This window comes from Oryzias latipes, chromosome 18 (genome assembly GCF_053564925.1).
Source record: "Oryzias latipes strain Hd-rR chromosome 18, Olatipes_Hd-rR_3.1".
In the NCBI taxonomy this organism is placed as follows: domain Eukaryota; kingdom Metazoa; phylum Chordata; class Actinopteri; order Beloniformes; family Adrianichthyidae; genus Oryzias; species Oryzias latipes.
Genome location: NC_136254.1, coordinates 32,179,453 through 32,193,792, shown reverse-complemented (window position 1 = coordinate 32,193,792; position 14,340 = coordinate 32,179,453). Strand labels below are relative to the sequence as shown.

At 37.6% G+C, this 14,340-nt stretch overlaps 1 protein-coding gene across 3 annotated transcripts; it reads right to left on the bottom strand.

Moving 5' to 3' along the window:
* Positions 1-5,076: 5,076 nt before the first annotated feature.
* Positions 5,077-13,262, bottom strand: LOC101156610 (uncharacterized). Of its 3 annotated transcripts, XM_011487256.4 has the most exons (19): positions 13,159-13,262; positions 12,591-12,672; positions 12,143-12,228; positions 11,697-11,918; positions 11,517-11,582; positions 11,365-11,397; positions 11,165-11,264; positions 10,932-11,058; positions 10,200-10,437; positions 9,931-10,087; positions 9,774-9,852; positions 9,605-9,667; positions 9,314-9,513; positions 9,098-9,232; positions 8,833-9,017; positions 8,618-8,757; positions 6,031-6,276; positions 5,779-5,941; positions 5,077-5,629 (listed from the first exon to the last, which is right to left on the bottom strand). In XM_011487256.4, exons 2-19 carry the CDS (start codon positions 12,634-12,636, stop codon positions 5,540-5,542), a joined length of 2,376 nt encoding a protein of 791 aa, XP_011485558.1. In that variant the 5' UTR covers positions 12,637-12,672; positions 13,159-13,262; the 3' UTR covers positions 5,077-5,539. The 3 variants fall into 3 exon arrangements, with proteins under 3 accessions (XP_011485558.1, XP_078791862.1, XP_011485559.1); XM_078935736.1 differs by lacking the exons at positions 12,143-12,228; positions 13,159-13,262; XM_011487257.4 differs by lacking the exons at positions 5,077-5,629; positions 5,779-5,941; positions 6,031-6,276 and adding an exon at positions 7,084-7,674 and having other exon boundaries at positions 13,159-13,257.
* Between the last annotated feature and the right edge of the window lie 1,078 nt (positions 13,263-14,340).

Sequence of the window (14,340 nt, the reverse complement as noted above, 5' to 3'; positions counted from 1 at the left end):
TCCATTTGCGTCTGATTCACAGCAGCAAGGAGCATCAGGTTTGCACATAAGTGCATAAGATGTATGACGATCCATGCCGCCTAAACAAATTCCACAAACACACCTATTCACAATATATGTGCTTATTTTAGGATTACAAACATAAAAATATCTCCATCCATTATAGCAGCTTCAGTGGAGGAAGAACTGCCCACTGACAAAGTTAACTGGCTGACAGGAATTGAACACATCTGGTTTTTAGAGGACAGATTTAGGTGCCGTGCACATTTGTTTTTCCCGGGAATGACAATGATGGAGGACGCTGCCATCAACAGTACTTCAAAAAAACGTTAGTTATTGAAGAAGAGGTGAAAAGAGCTTGGTTGGTGTAAGAGGTAAGATGGGGCCTGAAAAATCCAGCCCGACCCGACCCAGGCCCGCGGGTGTTAAAGCCCAACCCAGCCCGAGCCCGACCAATTAACTTGATTTGCAGGCCCGAGCTCGAAGCAATAGTACTTTTGGCAGAAAAAACGCAAGATTTAAGGTTAAAATAGTCTACATATTTTTATGATCATGATAAATGCATTTGCACAACGAAATAACGCTGGAACACAGAATAAGAGGCCAGACAAAGAGAGATTTTGATGCGCACTCGCTTCATTACGCAGAGAAATACTGCAGCCCAGCTTCTGCGCTTCCTGTTTAGTAGTGGTTATATAGCAATTACCTTACAGCGCCTTCTCTGTTTTAACCAAATTATTTATTCCTTAGTTTAGTATCCACACATCGTTTTAGTATACCTTTTTATAAACTTATATTTATTAAAAAAGTCAGCGAGAGAGAAGCCCGGCCCGACCCGAACGTGATGATTGTCATTGACTCGGGCTTAAGATCTTACCTCTAGTACTCGGGGGGGAAAAAAGAATAGGCTCTTGTGTTTTTTGCTGCAAACTTTTTTCCATAAGAAAAATTAGTTTAAGCCTGGATTTGATGATTGGAAGCATGCCAGTTCTTTGATCACCTCACATGACAATTGCCCAGATCATATCCACTGCATTAAAACCTGGAAAGAATTAGCTGTAAGGATTAAATAGCTTAAGCTCATCAAAATGTTCCTATGATCATCCATGGTTCAAGATCGGCTGTCTGGTTTGGCAGTTATACGCATAAAACACACCATAGCTGAGAAACTAGCATGAGGATTTGATTGATGACTTTGCCCGTATTAACGCAAGACAGGAACATTTTTAATTTCTATTAAGAGGAGACCAAGTTGCTAGTGAAAGCTATGAGGATTTTCAATTCAGTTCTATTTATTTAGCCCAATATTACAACAATAGTCATTTCAATGGGCTACAAGCTTTAAATTGCACTAGTTGTATAAAGTTTTTCTTTTAATCTTATGATGAAAGTCATTTTAACCGTCAAACAAACGTATGTGTGTGATGTTATCCTTCTTGGTTGCTTTTGAAAAAAGTCTTATAAGCTGTAAGAATTTACAAGCTTCTAGTCGCATTTTTTATAGTTTTTATTTGTTAAATATTTGAACAATTAAGTAAACCGCAATAAGCAATTTTACATTTCTGGGTAGTAATTGGGTGGGTACCGAGGGGCGCTTCTGGTGTGGCTTGCCCAGGGCATCATTTGTGCCACAAGCGCCACTGGTCTCTAACCTAGGGGGGGAACTACAGGACACTCTGCTCAGTCTACCGGATTCACTCCAAAGGCCAACCTCTGGGAACAGCATCACAGAGATAAGAGCTTTTTGGACAGAGTCCCTCTGGCAATGATGAAAGTCAGGCAAGGAAAAAATCTTTGAACTTTTCTTTGAGCGATATATGGTCTTAGATGAATTCAGGTACATTCTGGCAGCTAGTTATTCACTTCTTAATCAAGAAACTAAGACTAATTGGAGCATCATGATTTGTCATCCAAACCCCTAGTTTGACTTGCCATTAAGGACTTGCTGGTCCTAAAAAAGAATTTGGATAATTGCTAAAAGTAACACAATCCCACAATCTAAGCTTTTCCTAAAAGCTGCAAAACATACAATTGCTAATATATAGTAACATCAAAGCCCCAAATGGCAAAAAGAACACCAGTAATTATGATATTCTATGAAAGTACCTCATTTATTTGAACGATTTCTGCTTTAGAAATACTGTTTTCTCAAACTATAATTACATCAAAATATGGGATATGCTTTAAACTATCTTTCTATGACATAATGCATCAATTCTTTAACACCAATGCTTAGTAATCTGGGAAATATCAAAACAAACATACAAACAAAATTGAACATCGTAAACATTATTTTTAAGGGAGTGTGGGTCCAAACCACCAAATACTTATAATTATAATTAATGTCAATAATGTTTTTGAGCAAAACTGAACTAAATCATGGTAATTAGGAAATACAAATAAATTAGAGAAATGTATTCAAATGTTTCAGTTTTGATCAATGTGGTCGGTTATTCTGCAGTCAGATCAAGAAAATCTACAAGGGGGGTTCTCTTGGTCAATGGGGCACTGATCAAAGAAATAAAGAAGAAGATCCCAGACCAAATTTAACAAACTACTACAAACGGTACAGACTTGACATAAATGGCAATTTCAAACAGTGTATAAGCATGTTTTATACCATGGTCCGGTTGAATACTTGATTCTGATTGGCTGCTGTGTGTGCATTAAAACCTGATCGCCGCACGGTGAAAATCTAAAATAAAATAGTTATTGTATCAGTGCGCGGTCTTCTTTAAAACAACCTTTTGCTTCATCATTTGGACAAAAACAAACGGTAAGAGATGAACTTTCTCTCTGAAATGATGCTTAATTCAACCCATCGGGACGATCAGCATATATATATATATCGCTGAATCTTGACTGCGCGACTGACTATGTGTTACGTGATGCGGTGCGATATAGTCAAAATCGAAAGGACTAAAAACTGGTTAATATGTATTGCTTTTGTAAGTGACCATGGAATAAGCGGGTTAATGGCCTTCGAAATGTGCGTTATTACTTTAACGGACATTTTAACTTTAAGGAAAAAAGTAATAACGCACACTTTGTCGGCCATTACCCTTACTTAATCTCTGCATAATTTCCACCATAACTAATTGTATTAGAACGGAGAGTGAAATTCTGAACAACAATTGTACTCACCTCCAACATTTGTCTTGCGAATGTACGCTAAAAAAAAATTGCCATATTTGTCTTTTTCCTCCAGCCAAGACCACTTAAATTTGTTTTTTATCTGCTTCTCACAACTGAGGTCGTGACCACGCTCAATAATGACGATGCCCACCATTATTTTAACCCAAATTTGATCGCAAACTCTTCAGATTTGTTTGTGAACGTTTAGCGTGGGTCCTCCAGTTTTGGTCTCGAGGGAATCCGTCACGCTGACCAAGTGGTACAGACAGAGCCAATCGGAGCCGTCGACGCATCCGAAAGCAACCAAAACGACCCGTCAGTGGTCAATTAGGCTGGGAAGACGAAGACAAGATAGCCGCGCCCATAGAGAAAGCGACCCAAGGAGAAATATAGAAAAAACAGCGAAAATTCGCCGATTTCAGACAAGTTTTTCATCCGGAAAGCGATTTGTCCGTAGAGATCAGGTCTTTATTTCCCGGAAGATACGATCGGTTTGCTCGAAAACCCAGATTTCCGGGAATTCCCGGAAGACTTTCATCACTGTTCTGAAGTTCATTCAGGGTGACACAGAGTCCTGGTATGGTGTAAAAAAAAATAACCTCATGGTTCAAACTCTCCACCTCCTCTGCTCTGAAACTATGTAGATGTTTGAGTTTTACTGACTGTTTCCTCCTCTAATCTGTCTGCTGTCCGGTGGCAGGTGGCAGGTGGCAGCCCTACCTGTAATTCTTAGCAGTTTAGTCCAGTCAGTTCCAGATGTTAATCTCTCTATGGACCCAAAATGAGTCCGTACTGGCATATGCCAGTATGTTGCTCAGTGGCTCGTCTTTATCTGTGTTCTTTGATCGAACAGCTCAGATCTTAGATCTATAGGTGGTACAAAACATAAAAACTTTACCTGGAACATACAGACTGATTATTTTGCAAAGCAGATTCCCAGCTGATTTTTTAAAAAACATTTTCAGTCCTTGCAGGAGAATCATGATGGTCTGTGTGAAGACTCCATCAGTTTCTCATCCTCAAGGCCATCTAGCGACTCCAGGTGACATCTGATCACGTCAGCATCTCACTGATTGCTGTGGTTTGATATAAGTATGAGATTACAACAACAGTCCTGACTGTGTATGAAATTATGATAAAACTGAAGAAAACAAATGACAAAAACATAAACTGTCAAATCTGTCATGGATATATATATATATATATCTATACACAGATATATCAAACTAAGGACAATTAATCAAGACATTGGAAGAAATACATATACACATGCTTCCATCCAAAGAGCTTGTAAGTCATTTGTTTCTCTTAATCATCAATAGACTTATGGGTATAGAACATGACAATGACACAAATAAATATAAGGTTTGTCAAAAAGAATTTGATTAATTGCTTGAAATGGGGGGAAACATCTACATAATCCCATCCAGGTGGTTTTTCACGTACCTCTTTTTCCTCTTTACAAATTACACAATTGAGTATCAGAAATAATTAAGTGGATTGGCTTTTGATAATTACAACAGACTACTGCTTTAATCATCTTGAATAATTGAACTATTATTCTTTTCTTTTTCATTTATTGTTAGTCAAAGTCAGTGTCTTTGTCACATCTGAACCAAGTTGCAGATATGGATGTGATGTCTAATGAGAAGCAGATTTGCAGACTCAGTGTTTCTTTTTTTTTCATAATTATTTTTATATTTTTGTTTTACCATGAAGCACTTTGTGATTTTTATCTTAATAGGTCCTATACAAATAAAGGTTAATTAATATTATTGTTCTGTTCTCTGGGTAGGTTGAGAGCTCCTGCCATATAAAGAGGACCTCAAACATGCCCCAGGTCATTCTTCGTCATTGGATTTGTTTATTCTCTAATTACTGTAATAGTTTCTAAAGTAAAAATGAATGAAAAAAATGAACAAAAGCACAAAAAGGAAAATCAGCAAGTAAATATGATTTTAATGATTAACAAAATGTTAGTAATAAATCAAATAGGTTAAGTAATAGTAAATGTGACCCATAAACTTCACTGCACTCTATTATTAAAAGAAAAGAACCTCAGAGAGACAATATTTTCATTTATACGTAAACATTTCATTAGAAGCTAATTATAATGAAGGATAGTGGAGGAAGCTCTTAGAACACATTTGGGTTCTGTATCAGGACAGGATCAAGCCCAATTCAGGGCTCATAATCCAGGTTTTTGGATTGTCCGTAATTACATATCATAGCAGAAAAGAAACGGTAAAAGACAAAAAGAAAAAGGTTCATTTATGTTTCCTGTGTAATCCCTGCTTCCCTGTTAAAAATGACTGTATCAAGACTCAAGCATTCAAGTTTTAAATGAAAGAAAAATAATTATCTCTTCACATGAAAAAGCGCACAGATAATCTGAAAAAGGTATTTAGGTACTCCAGCCCATGCTCAGGAAGGCTGCATCTCTCTGATGGTATTTGGCTGATCTGCGTCTTCTTTTGGTTTGAACAGAACATGGCTGGAAGAAAAAGAGCAGAATATTGATCTCCAGACTTTTGAAAATAGATTATTTAGGTTCGTTTTAAACAAATCTTTCGGATTGTGTTTTTTTTTTTTTTTATTCAGCAATGCAAAGCCAAGTTTAGTAAAACTTTGTGCAAATCATACCGGGATGCAGTTGCCCTCCTGTTTAAGACACAGCTGCAGTTTGCAGTGAAGGTAAAGATCACGAGACTCATCAGTGAATTTGAACATGTTGAAGGAGAAGTAGTTCAGAGTTCCATCGCCATTTCTCTCCACCTGAACTGTCTGGTCATCAAAATTTGCACAGCTGCAGGAAAACAAGGATAAAACATGTTCAAGGTAGAATGACAAAGATGAGAAAGCACATCTAAACACGATCAGTTCTGAGCCTCTTACCCATCCTGAATCAGAAAGTATTTCTGAGAGCTGTCGGATGACGGCTGATTTGTTGCCCAGCAGGAGTCAGTTACCGTGGAGATCAGGTTTTCATCAAGCCCACTGCTCTTCAGCTCCACCCAGATCTTTTGGTTAAGCTGCACTTGATAGCTTGGGTCCAACATTTGAGTGCGCATGGAATCAGCAAAGGCTTTCATTGTCACAGTGTGATTCCAGTCTCCAGATACGACAGTCTGAACCACTGGGCTAGAAAGAAAACCAAAAAATTCACCTCATGTTCCACAGACCATTGAAGGATTCCTTCTCAACTGAAGAGAATTATCATTTAATCACCAGACAGAAGAATTGCACTGCATTAAACTACAAACACCCTGCTCCTTTCAACTCAGGTTCAAGCAGCCACCTCCAATGAAGTGTAAAGGTGCGTTTCGGTCTTCTGCATTCAAAACTCTCACTACCCTAACAAAGCAGCAGTGCAGTGAATATATGCAATATATGAACTTCAACATCGCAAATATTTTGTTTTTGAGAAAAAAAAAGTTTATTGCTAATTTGCATAAGTTATTGGTCATAACATATGATAAAGATCTAAGTAAAACAAGAATGTTAAACAGCAAACCAAGTTGATAAATTATTTGAACAAACTTTGGCTTCTCATAGTTGACTGAAATATGAATATTATTGAAAGGGCTAAATGCGTTATTCTTGCAACCAAAATAGCTAAACTTAAATGAGATTGACCATTTAAAAACTTGCTTATAAAATAGGTGGTAAAAGTGTAGCAATACAAATAGAAAAAATAATTTAGCTGGACAATGTCAGAAATGAGATCAAATGAAATAATTAGGCGATAACCCAAGCAAAAACTAAATGCAATGAGAGAAAAAAGTATTGCAGCCACCAATTGTGCAATTTCTCCAGCTCAACAAAATGAGAAAAGCCTGTTTTGTCAGAAAAGGAACACTTCAAGTGAGTGAAAAGGAATTGTGAAAATCCTAACCCTCAACTATGAGAGGCACAATGAAAAAAATAAACAAATCAAGAGAATCACAGTTTGTCTGATTTTTAAATAATTTATTTGCAAATGATTGTGGAAAACACAATTTTTTTTTTAAATAAGTATTTGGTCAGCAACAAAAGTTCATGTCAACAATTAGTTAACTAACTTTTTAATGACAATAACAGACGTACACAGTTTTCAGTAAGTCTTTATAAAGTTTTTACACTGTTGCTGCTATTTTGTAAGTCTTTATAAAGTTTTTACACACTGTTGCTCCATGCAGATCTCCTCTAGAGCAGTGATGTTTTGGGGATGCTGCTTGGCAACACAGCCTTCAACTCCCTTCACCGATTAAGATCCAGAGACTAGCTAGATGGGGATGCGTTGGATTCTAAGATATTTGCTCACTGTTTTTGTAATCATTTTAAACTATGGATTGAGATCTTGTGCGGAGCCCAAGCAGAGGGATATTGTCTGTGATCTTTAATGTCTTTCACTTTGTAATTAACAGCTGATCTCTTCCCAACACGCTGCTTGCTCATTGTAGTTTGGCTCATCCCAGTCTTGTTAAAGTGTGCAATCTTGTCCCTGGTGTCCTTTGACAGCACATTGATCTTGATCATGGTTGATATGTTGAAGTCTTACTGTTTAAGGGTGTGGACAGATGTCTTTAACACTGATAATCAGTTGAAACAAGTAACATCAATACAGGTAGAAGGATAGAACTACTTCTTGAAAAGTTACACGTCTGTAAGCAACAGAATTATTGCATGTTTGTGGGTGACCAAATGCTTGTGTACCAAGGAATTTACCAATTATTTTGTTAAAATCCTACGATGTTATTTGCTGATTTCCCCCCCCAACAATCTGTCTTGCATACTTGAAGTATACTGATGATGAAAATGACAGGTGTCTCTTAAATTTCTAAGTGGGAGAACCTGCAAGGTGGTGGCTTACAGTATAGTTTTTTTGCACTAGTGTATATTAGCTTCATTAAAATAATTAACCCTAAATTTAGCCTAATGAATGTAAAGATAGCTTAAGAAAAAAACGTAAATGCTAAGCTAGAAGAACAAACCAGAGACTAGGACAAGTGGGTTTGAGGCCAAGTTTGAATTTGAGCAACGATTGAAAATGTATATCAGTGCCTCCTCACAAAACTTGCCTTACAAGGGTTGGATTGGACAGGTTAAATCAATAAATGGACTCCAAGTGCATGGCTACTTGCCAACTTTTTTTCCTTTTTTTATTTTTTATTAAGGAAAAAGTCATAACCCTGACACTTGACAACATTAACCAAGCAAAATTAATAATAGATAAGAATTACATATTTTGGAAAGTATAAGATACCTTGGAGATCTTTGTGTTATTTATAGAACTGTTACGTGTAGTGCTTCTAAAATTTGCTAACAAGCCTTAAAAAATGCAGACAGTATGAAATTTAATTATTATATCAGAAATTCTGAAATATTTAGTCCATATTCAAATTAAACACATAAATGGCAAGGGCTGTTAAAAAGTCATCCTTTCTTTGTTTTGCATTGAATATTATTACTGCCATGACAAATGTTTCCAGCTAACACTCACCTGTCTTGGATTCTGAAGGCCACATGGTTGACTTCAGGCTTTTTGTAGAGGCAGGAGAACTCAATGAAAGCTTGGTCCTTTCGAGTGATCTTATCTTTCAGGGTCACGGCATTCGTAAAGATTACTTGACTGTTGTTGGTCTAAAGGAACAAATATTCATAAGTTAATAACAAGCTGTTGACAAATAAAAACTCTCTTTCTTGTGACAAACTCACAGTAACTATTGTCCCACAATTATCGCTGGTGAAGTTAAAGGTCATCAAGTGAGTAGTTTCATCCACTTGACCCTTGCAGGTTTTATCCAGAAGAGTTAAGAGGGAGTAGTCGATGCCTCTTTGCTCCAGAAGACAGCCCACCAGAGTCAGTGAAGCAGAATTGTGCTGGCAGACAGTTGGAGCACCTGAATAACGATGCTGCATGTTACAGTAACATTTTCTACACTCACAAAACCAAGTTCTGTAGATTCCAAAGGCGACATACCAAAACTGCTTGAATTTATGTATGGGGCGGCAAAAATTGCTCTACAGCGACATCCAGTGGCGGTGCTGTTGTCGATCTGACCACAGAACTCATGATCGCTGCAGGTTCTGCCCGGACACATAACTGTAGAACTGGCTGAAGAGAGACACAGGAATGTTACTCCAAGAACATGAGCATCTAGAAAAGCTACATTCTTCTTCAGTAACCAGCTCTTACAGCACTGAGCTGCTGTCTCCCAGTTCTCTATGTTAACTTGTCTCTTCTGGCAGGCTTTGGCGTAGGCCCCCAGGAACTGACACCTGAGACCGTCCACTGCAGGATACTTGCACAAAGTCTCAGTGCAGGCAGCTATGTATGGCTGAGGGTCAATAACAGCATTACAGGAGGAGAATGGTGGGGATTTCAAGATGTTACACCTGTTCAATGCAGGAAAGAGAAGAACAGAGAAGACATTAAACAGATGATCATTTATGATATCACTAAAAATCAATGAAGGAATCTACTTACTGTTGAGTCACAGCAGTGCAGTTAACAGTGTTGTCAACTTTCTCTTGATACTGTTGCTGACAGCTGCAGGTGACAAACAACACACAGTCAGGACTGTTGTTCTGCTCAGATTTATCAAGAGAGCAGCAATCAGTGAGACTCTGACTTTGTGATCAGAGTGAGTGATCACCTGGAGTCACTGGAAAGTTTTGAAGATGAGAAACTGCTGGAGTTTTCACACAGACCCTTATAAGAGTGACCTGCAAGGACTGAAGGTATGAAAAAGAAATGATCAGAAGATGTTTTGTAAAATGGTACATCTTTATGCTTTAGGTAAAGTTTTGTACCATCTATGAAGATCTGAGCTGTTGTTCCATCAAAGAACAGAGAAAAAGATGCGCCTCCCAGTGAAATATTGGCAGTGACTCCAGTCTGGTCCTTGGAGAGACCAACACCATTAAACGTCTGGACTGAACCACTGAGGGTCACAGGTGAGCCTCCCACCTGTTGGACAGCAGACAGATTGAAGGAGGAAACAGTCAGTAAAACTCCTCAATCATCTTCAGAGCAGAGGAGGTGTGGAGGAGATCAACTCATGAGGTTTTAGGCAGCTTACCAGGACTCTGTGTCCTTGTAGCAGCTGAATGTCAGCACCCTGACTGAAGTCCAGAGTGACACTGTCCACAAAGCTCACATCTCTGCGACGCCGTTCCAGAAAGTTGGCCTTCAGAGTGAATCCAGTAGACTGATCCTGCAGCAGAGTGTACTCACACCGGTCTGACACTGAGTTCATTTGTCCTCTGAAGTCAATGACGGTGGGACCGGTCACTGTGCAGAGTCCTCTTTGCTTGCAGCTGATGCAGAGAGAAAGAGACAAAACAAAGAAAATGTAAGTTCCACTGAGACTTTGAGGTTTTTTTTTTCTTAAGTCCTGCTTTCTGCAGCTGCAAATATGTAACAAATGCTGTTTATTTTCTGAGATTTAAACCTCCTTCAATGGCTATTTATGTAAGTTATTTCTTAACCAAGACATAACATTGTTGAGTTTAGTTAAACTAGAAACAATAACCAAACTGGAAGGCCACAGATGCTACGTACTTTTAACAACGGACAGTGTGTGTATCTTCAAAGTCAAGAATTGCATCAATAGATCAAACTAGGGCTGGGCGATATGGCCAAAACAAAATCTCAGATTTTATTTTTTTTTATTTTTTCCGATCCCACATCTGCCATCGGTACTGGAGAAGTTTTTTTTGTGTCCCACAAGATGTAAACCAGAGCTGTGACGGTGTGGGATTTTTGATCACCGCGCTGATGAAGCAGCAGGAGTTGCGGTCAGAAAACCTACCTTCCTTTGCCGTCACAGTATTCACGGTCACCGCAGGTGGTGCTTGTTACCACTGCAGCTGAGCTGCAAGAGCCTGTGGTGCAGGTCTCAGGAAAAGACTTCACGGTATTACGTGCCATACCAAAACCTGTGAAGTTGAGAAAGATCCCACAAATTTAAAAACTTCTGACCTTTTTAAGGCTCACTAGTCAGATAAAGTTTCACAGAATTTCACAATAGTTAATGTTACCAACCGTTGAGTCTGCAACCAGTGATATCTCCATAATTTTCAACCGCTGCTTTACTAGCAACCACAGAGTGGACCTGTTCATTGTTGACTAGAGTGTAAGCATACTAGAAAGAAACAGAGAAATATGTGAGAAGAGAGAGAGAAGACAGAAATAATTTTGTTCTTTTCAAAATTAAGAAAGTGAAAGAAATCCTTCTTAGTTACCCGAGGATAATCTGTTGACCCTGTCCCAGGTTGCTTAAATCAAAAGATAAAAGATATGAGGCATTAAATAAACCAATTTAATTTAAATGTACTTTATGAGATACTTGAGAAGGAGTAGGATTTGAAAACTACTAATCCAAGGGAATCTTTACCTGGTAATCAGAGTACTGTAGACCAAGAGCTGTCTGGGTACCAAACTGGTATAATTTCAGGGCAGTCTGTTAAAGACATAACAAGCTACATCACCACTGGATTGTTGTCAAACAATAAAAAACAAGTTTAAGCTTTGATGATACAAATATGGTGTTTGTAGGTAAAGACTAAATACTCACAGTCCTTCCCTCACTTAAAAATGAAAAGTATGAATAACATTTTAAGTCATTTGTGAGGAGTTTCAGTTTCTGGCGGATGGTTGAGCTCAAGGAGTTATCTTGGTATATATTAAATGTGATTTGATTTTTGTCAATCACAGGCCCTTGGATGCAGTCGTTGCTTTTTCCAGGGTTGTAAAATCCTTTAAAGCAGATCATGAGTCTTCCATTGCTGACGTCCGTCTGGTAAAAATCAACATAATATTTATTGGGAATCGAAGGTTTTATGTAACATCAGTATGTTTTAATGCATTACAAATAGGTCAAGCAGTTGTTAAATACTGAACAGAAATGCACTAGTTCTTGGTTTTCTGATTTTAAACAGTAAGAAAATGCGTTATATTACTAATAAACGTAGATAGAAACTACAAACTTTTAAATTGATTTTCAGACTTAGTCTTACTTACATAAACATTAGTGTACTTTTCCGTGTAGTATGTAATGGGACATTGAGCAATGCTGACTTGTTGTTTTTGAGTGATGATCACTGAACCTGAACACATACACACAAAGCAGTGGTCTTAGCTTTAGTTAGAAGATAAGTTGGTGAAATGTTGTTGCGACATCTACTGGCAGTGTCTTATATACAACTCATACCTCATCATACAAAAAAGGAAAGGGTCAGCACAGATTGAAAAGGCAGGAATAAATCTTTGACAAAAACTGGTAAATAATCTGTTAACATCTCATATAAGCAATTATCAAAAAATATCATATTGTTTTTATAATATGCAACGCTGACGTTTTCCCTAAAGATTGTAAATGGTTTCGCTTGTAAGTATTTAAAAAAATGATGGCATAAAATATTTAGCGGAGGAAATAATTACTTTGCTCCCTCAGGGTAAAGCAGTGTACCTGCTAGCGTGACAACAGAAAACAGGAGTAGCAGGAGGCGGAGCATGTTGGAGGACGACAAGTCAGCTCACAGTAGGATAGACTATAAAAAGCAAAGTAAAAACGGTTGTAGTGTCAGTACATTCGACAAAAATGTTATGGTTAATCTGTTTGCAAAGTCAGCTCAGCTAGATCCGAATAGTCATAACTTGGAAAACATGGAACAACTACAACATGTACAACAAGACATAAGAATACCGTTGTGCTTTACAAAAAAACTATTGTTTTATGAAAATATTTTTATTGATGTTAAAAAAACCCGCACATTTGTCCTTTTTCTATTTAGTACAGAGATCTAAGGTAATTGGTCTGTTTATTTTCTTTTTTTAACAAAGACTTTCTATAAAAGATAAAATGTTCATTACTGCGAGTCAAAGAGACGGCGATGTCACAATGTCTAAATGCTCTAAACAAGGGCTGAATCATTTGTTTGCTCTAAACACACATCAACAAAAAGAATAATCAGCTTTGACACACTTATGTTCAAAGAATTTATCTCTAAAAACAGTAATTCAAAAGCTTTTCTTACCTTTTCCCCCGTCTGAAGGGATCTACGGATTCTCTGATTTGTCTGCTGGCTTATCTGTTCAGGATGACACTTGAAGTTCTTTGCGCAGCATCTCGTACATCCACCACTTAGTAGTTAAAATATTTTACAGGGGAGTGGTTTGTAATAGAGGTGGAACTTCTTGGAAGGAAACTCCCCATGCTGTGGCACGGCAGAATGTGTTTGTGCAGTTAAGTCAACCCCTTTGCTAAAAACTCACATAGTCATTTTGTTGAGTTCCAGCAACATACACTGCCTTTTTTGTTCATATATCCAATCATTTTTGTCTTTCCATGATACATTCCCTCTCTTACATCTAATTTAACCCCCTCCACCCCATCAGCTCTAAACCTTCAGTCTTCTTCGCTCATCACAGTCATCTGGTCTAACTTGGTAAAAACTAATGAATAAAAGATTGAAATTCCAAAACACGTGCAGAATACAACTAAATGTTTGTCTCCAATAAATTACGGAACCAGTAATTATTTTGTATATGATGTGTTTATCACAACTAATCATTGAAGTAGCGTATTCCAGGATATCCAAACTTTAACATTTTTTTTTATCTAAACCATTCTAGTCTTTGTGACAGCTCAAATGTTTTTAAAAGACTTTCTTTTTTCCAATTGCAGGTCTCTTAAAACCAAGCACCAGAAGTAAACAGCTGATGGGAACACTAACAATTTATATATTTTATTTGGTTTTTGAATTAAAAAGCATTGTGGTGGGACAGCATATTTACGGACAACTACTTCGTAATTCACTATGTATGACACTGACTTGGTACATAAAGAGAGAAACCAAGAATTACAGAAGAATGCTTGAGTCCAAACAGAACCGGAGCAGTAGCATTCTTTCCCCTTTGATCTGACATTTCTTATATAACTTATTACAGTTGCCAATTTCCTTCTGTACTTTTAATCATTTGTACATTTGAACTAATGATGAAAAAAAAATCATACTTAAAAAGATGGTTCGCTTTTTTAATTTTGTCAGTCATGCACTGTTTTATGCATCTAGTAGTTAAAGTCATTGCTTGCATGGTCTGATTGGTAGGTCTTATCTGTTTTCGTTAGTCCTACACGCTGTTCACGCCTATACATTTTAAGTTTAGGTATGTTCAGCCGTGGGTTTTTTCTCGGTACCTAGTGTGCTCAAAAACGT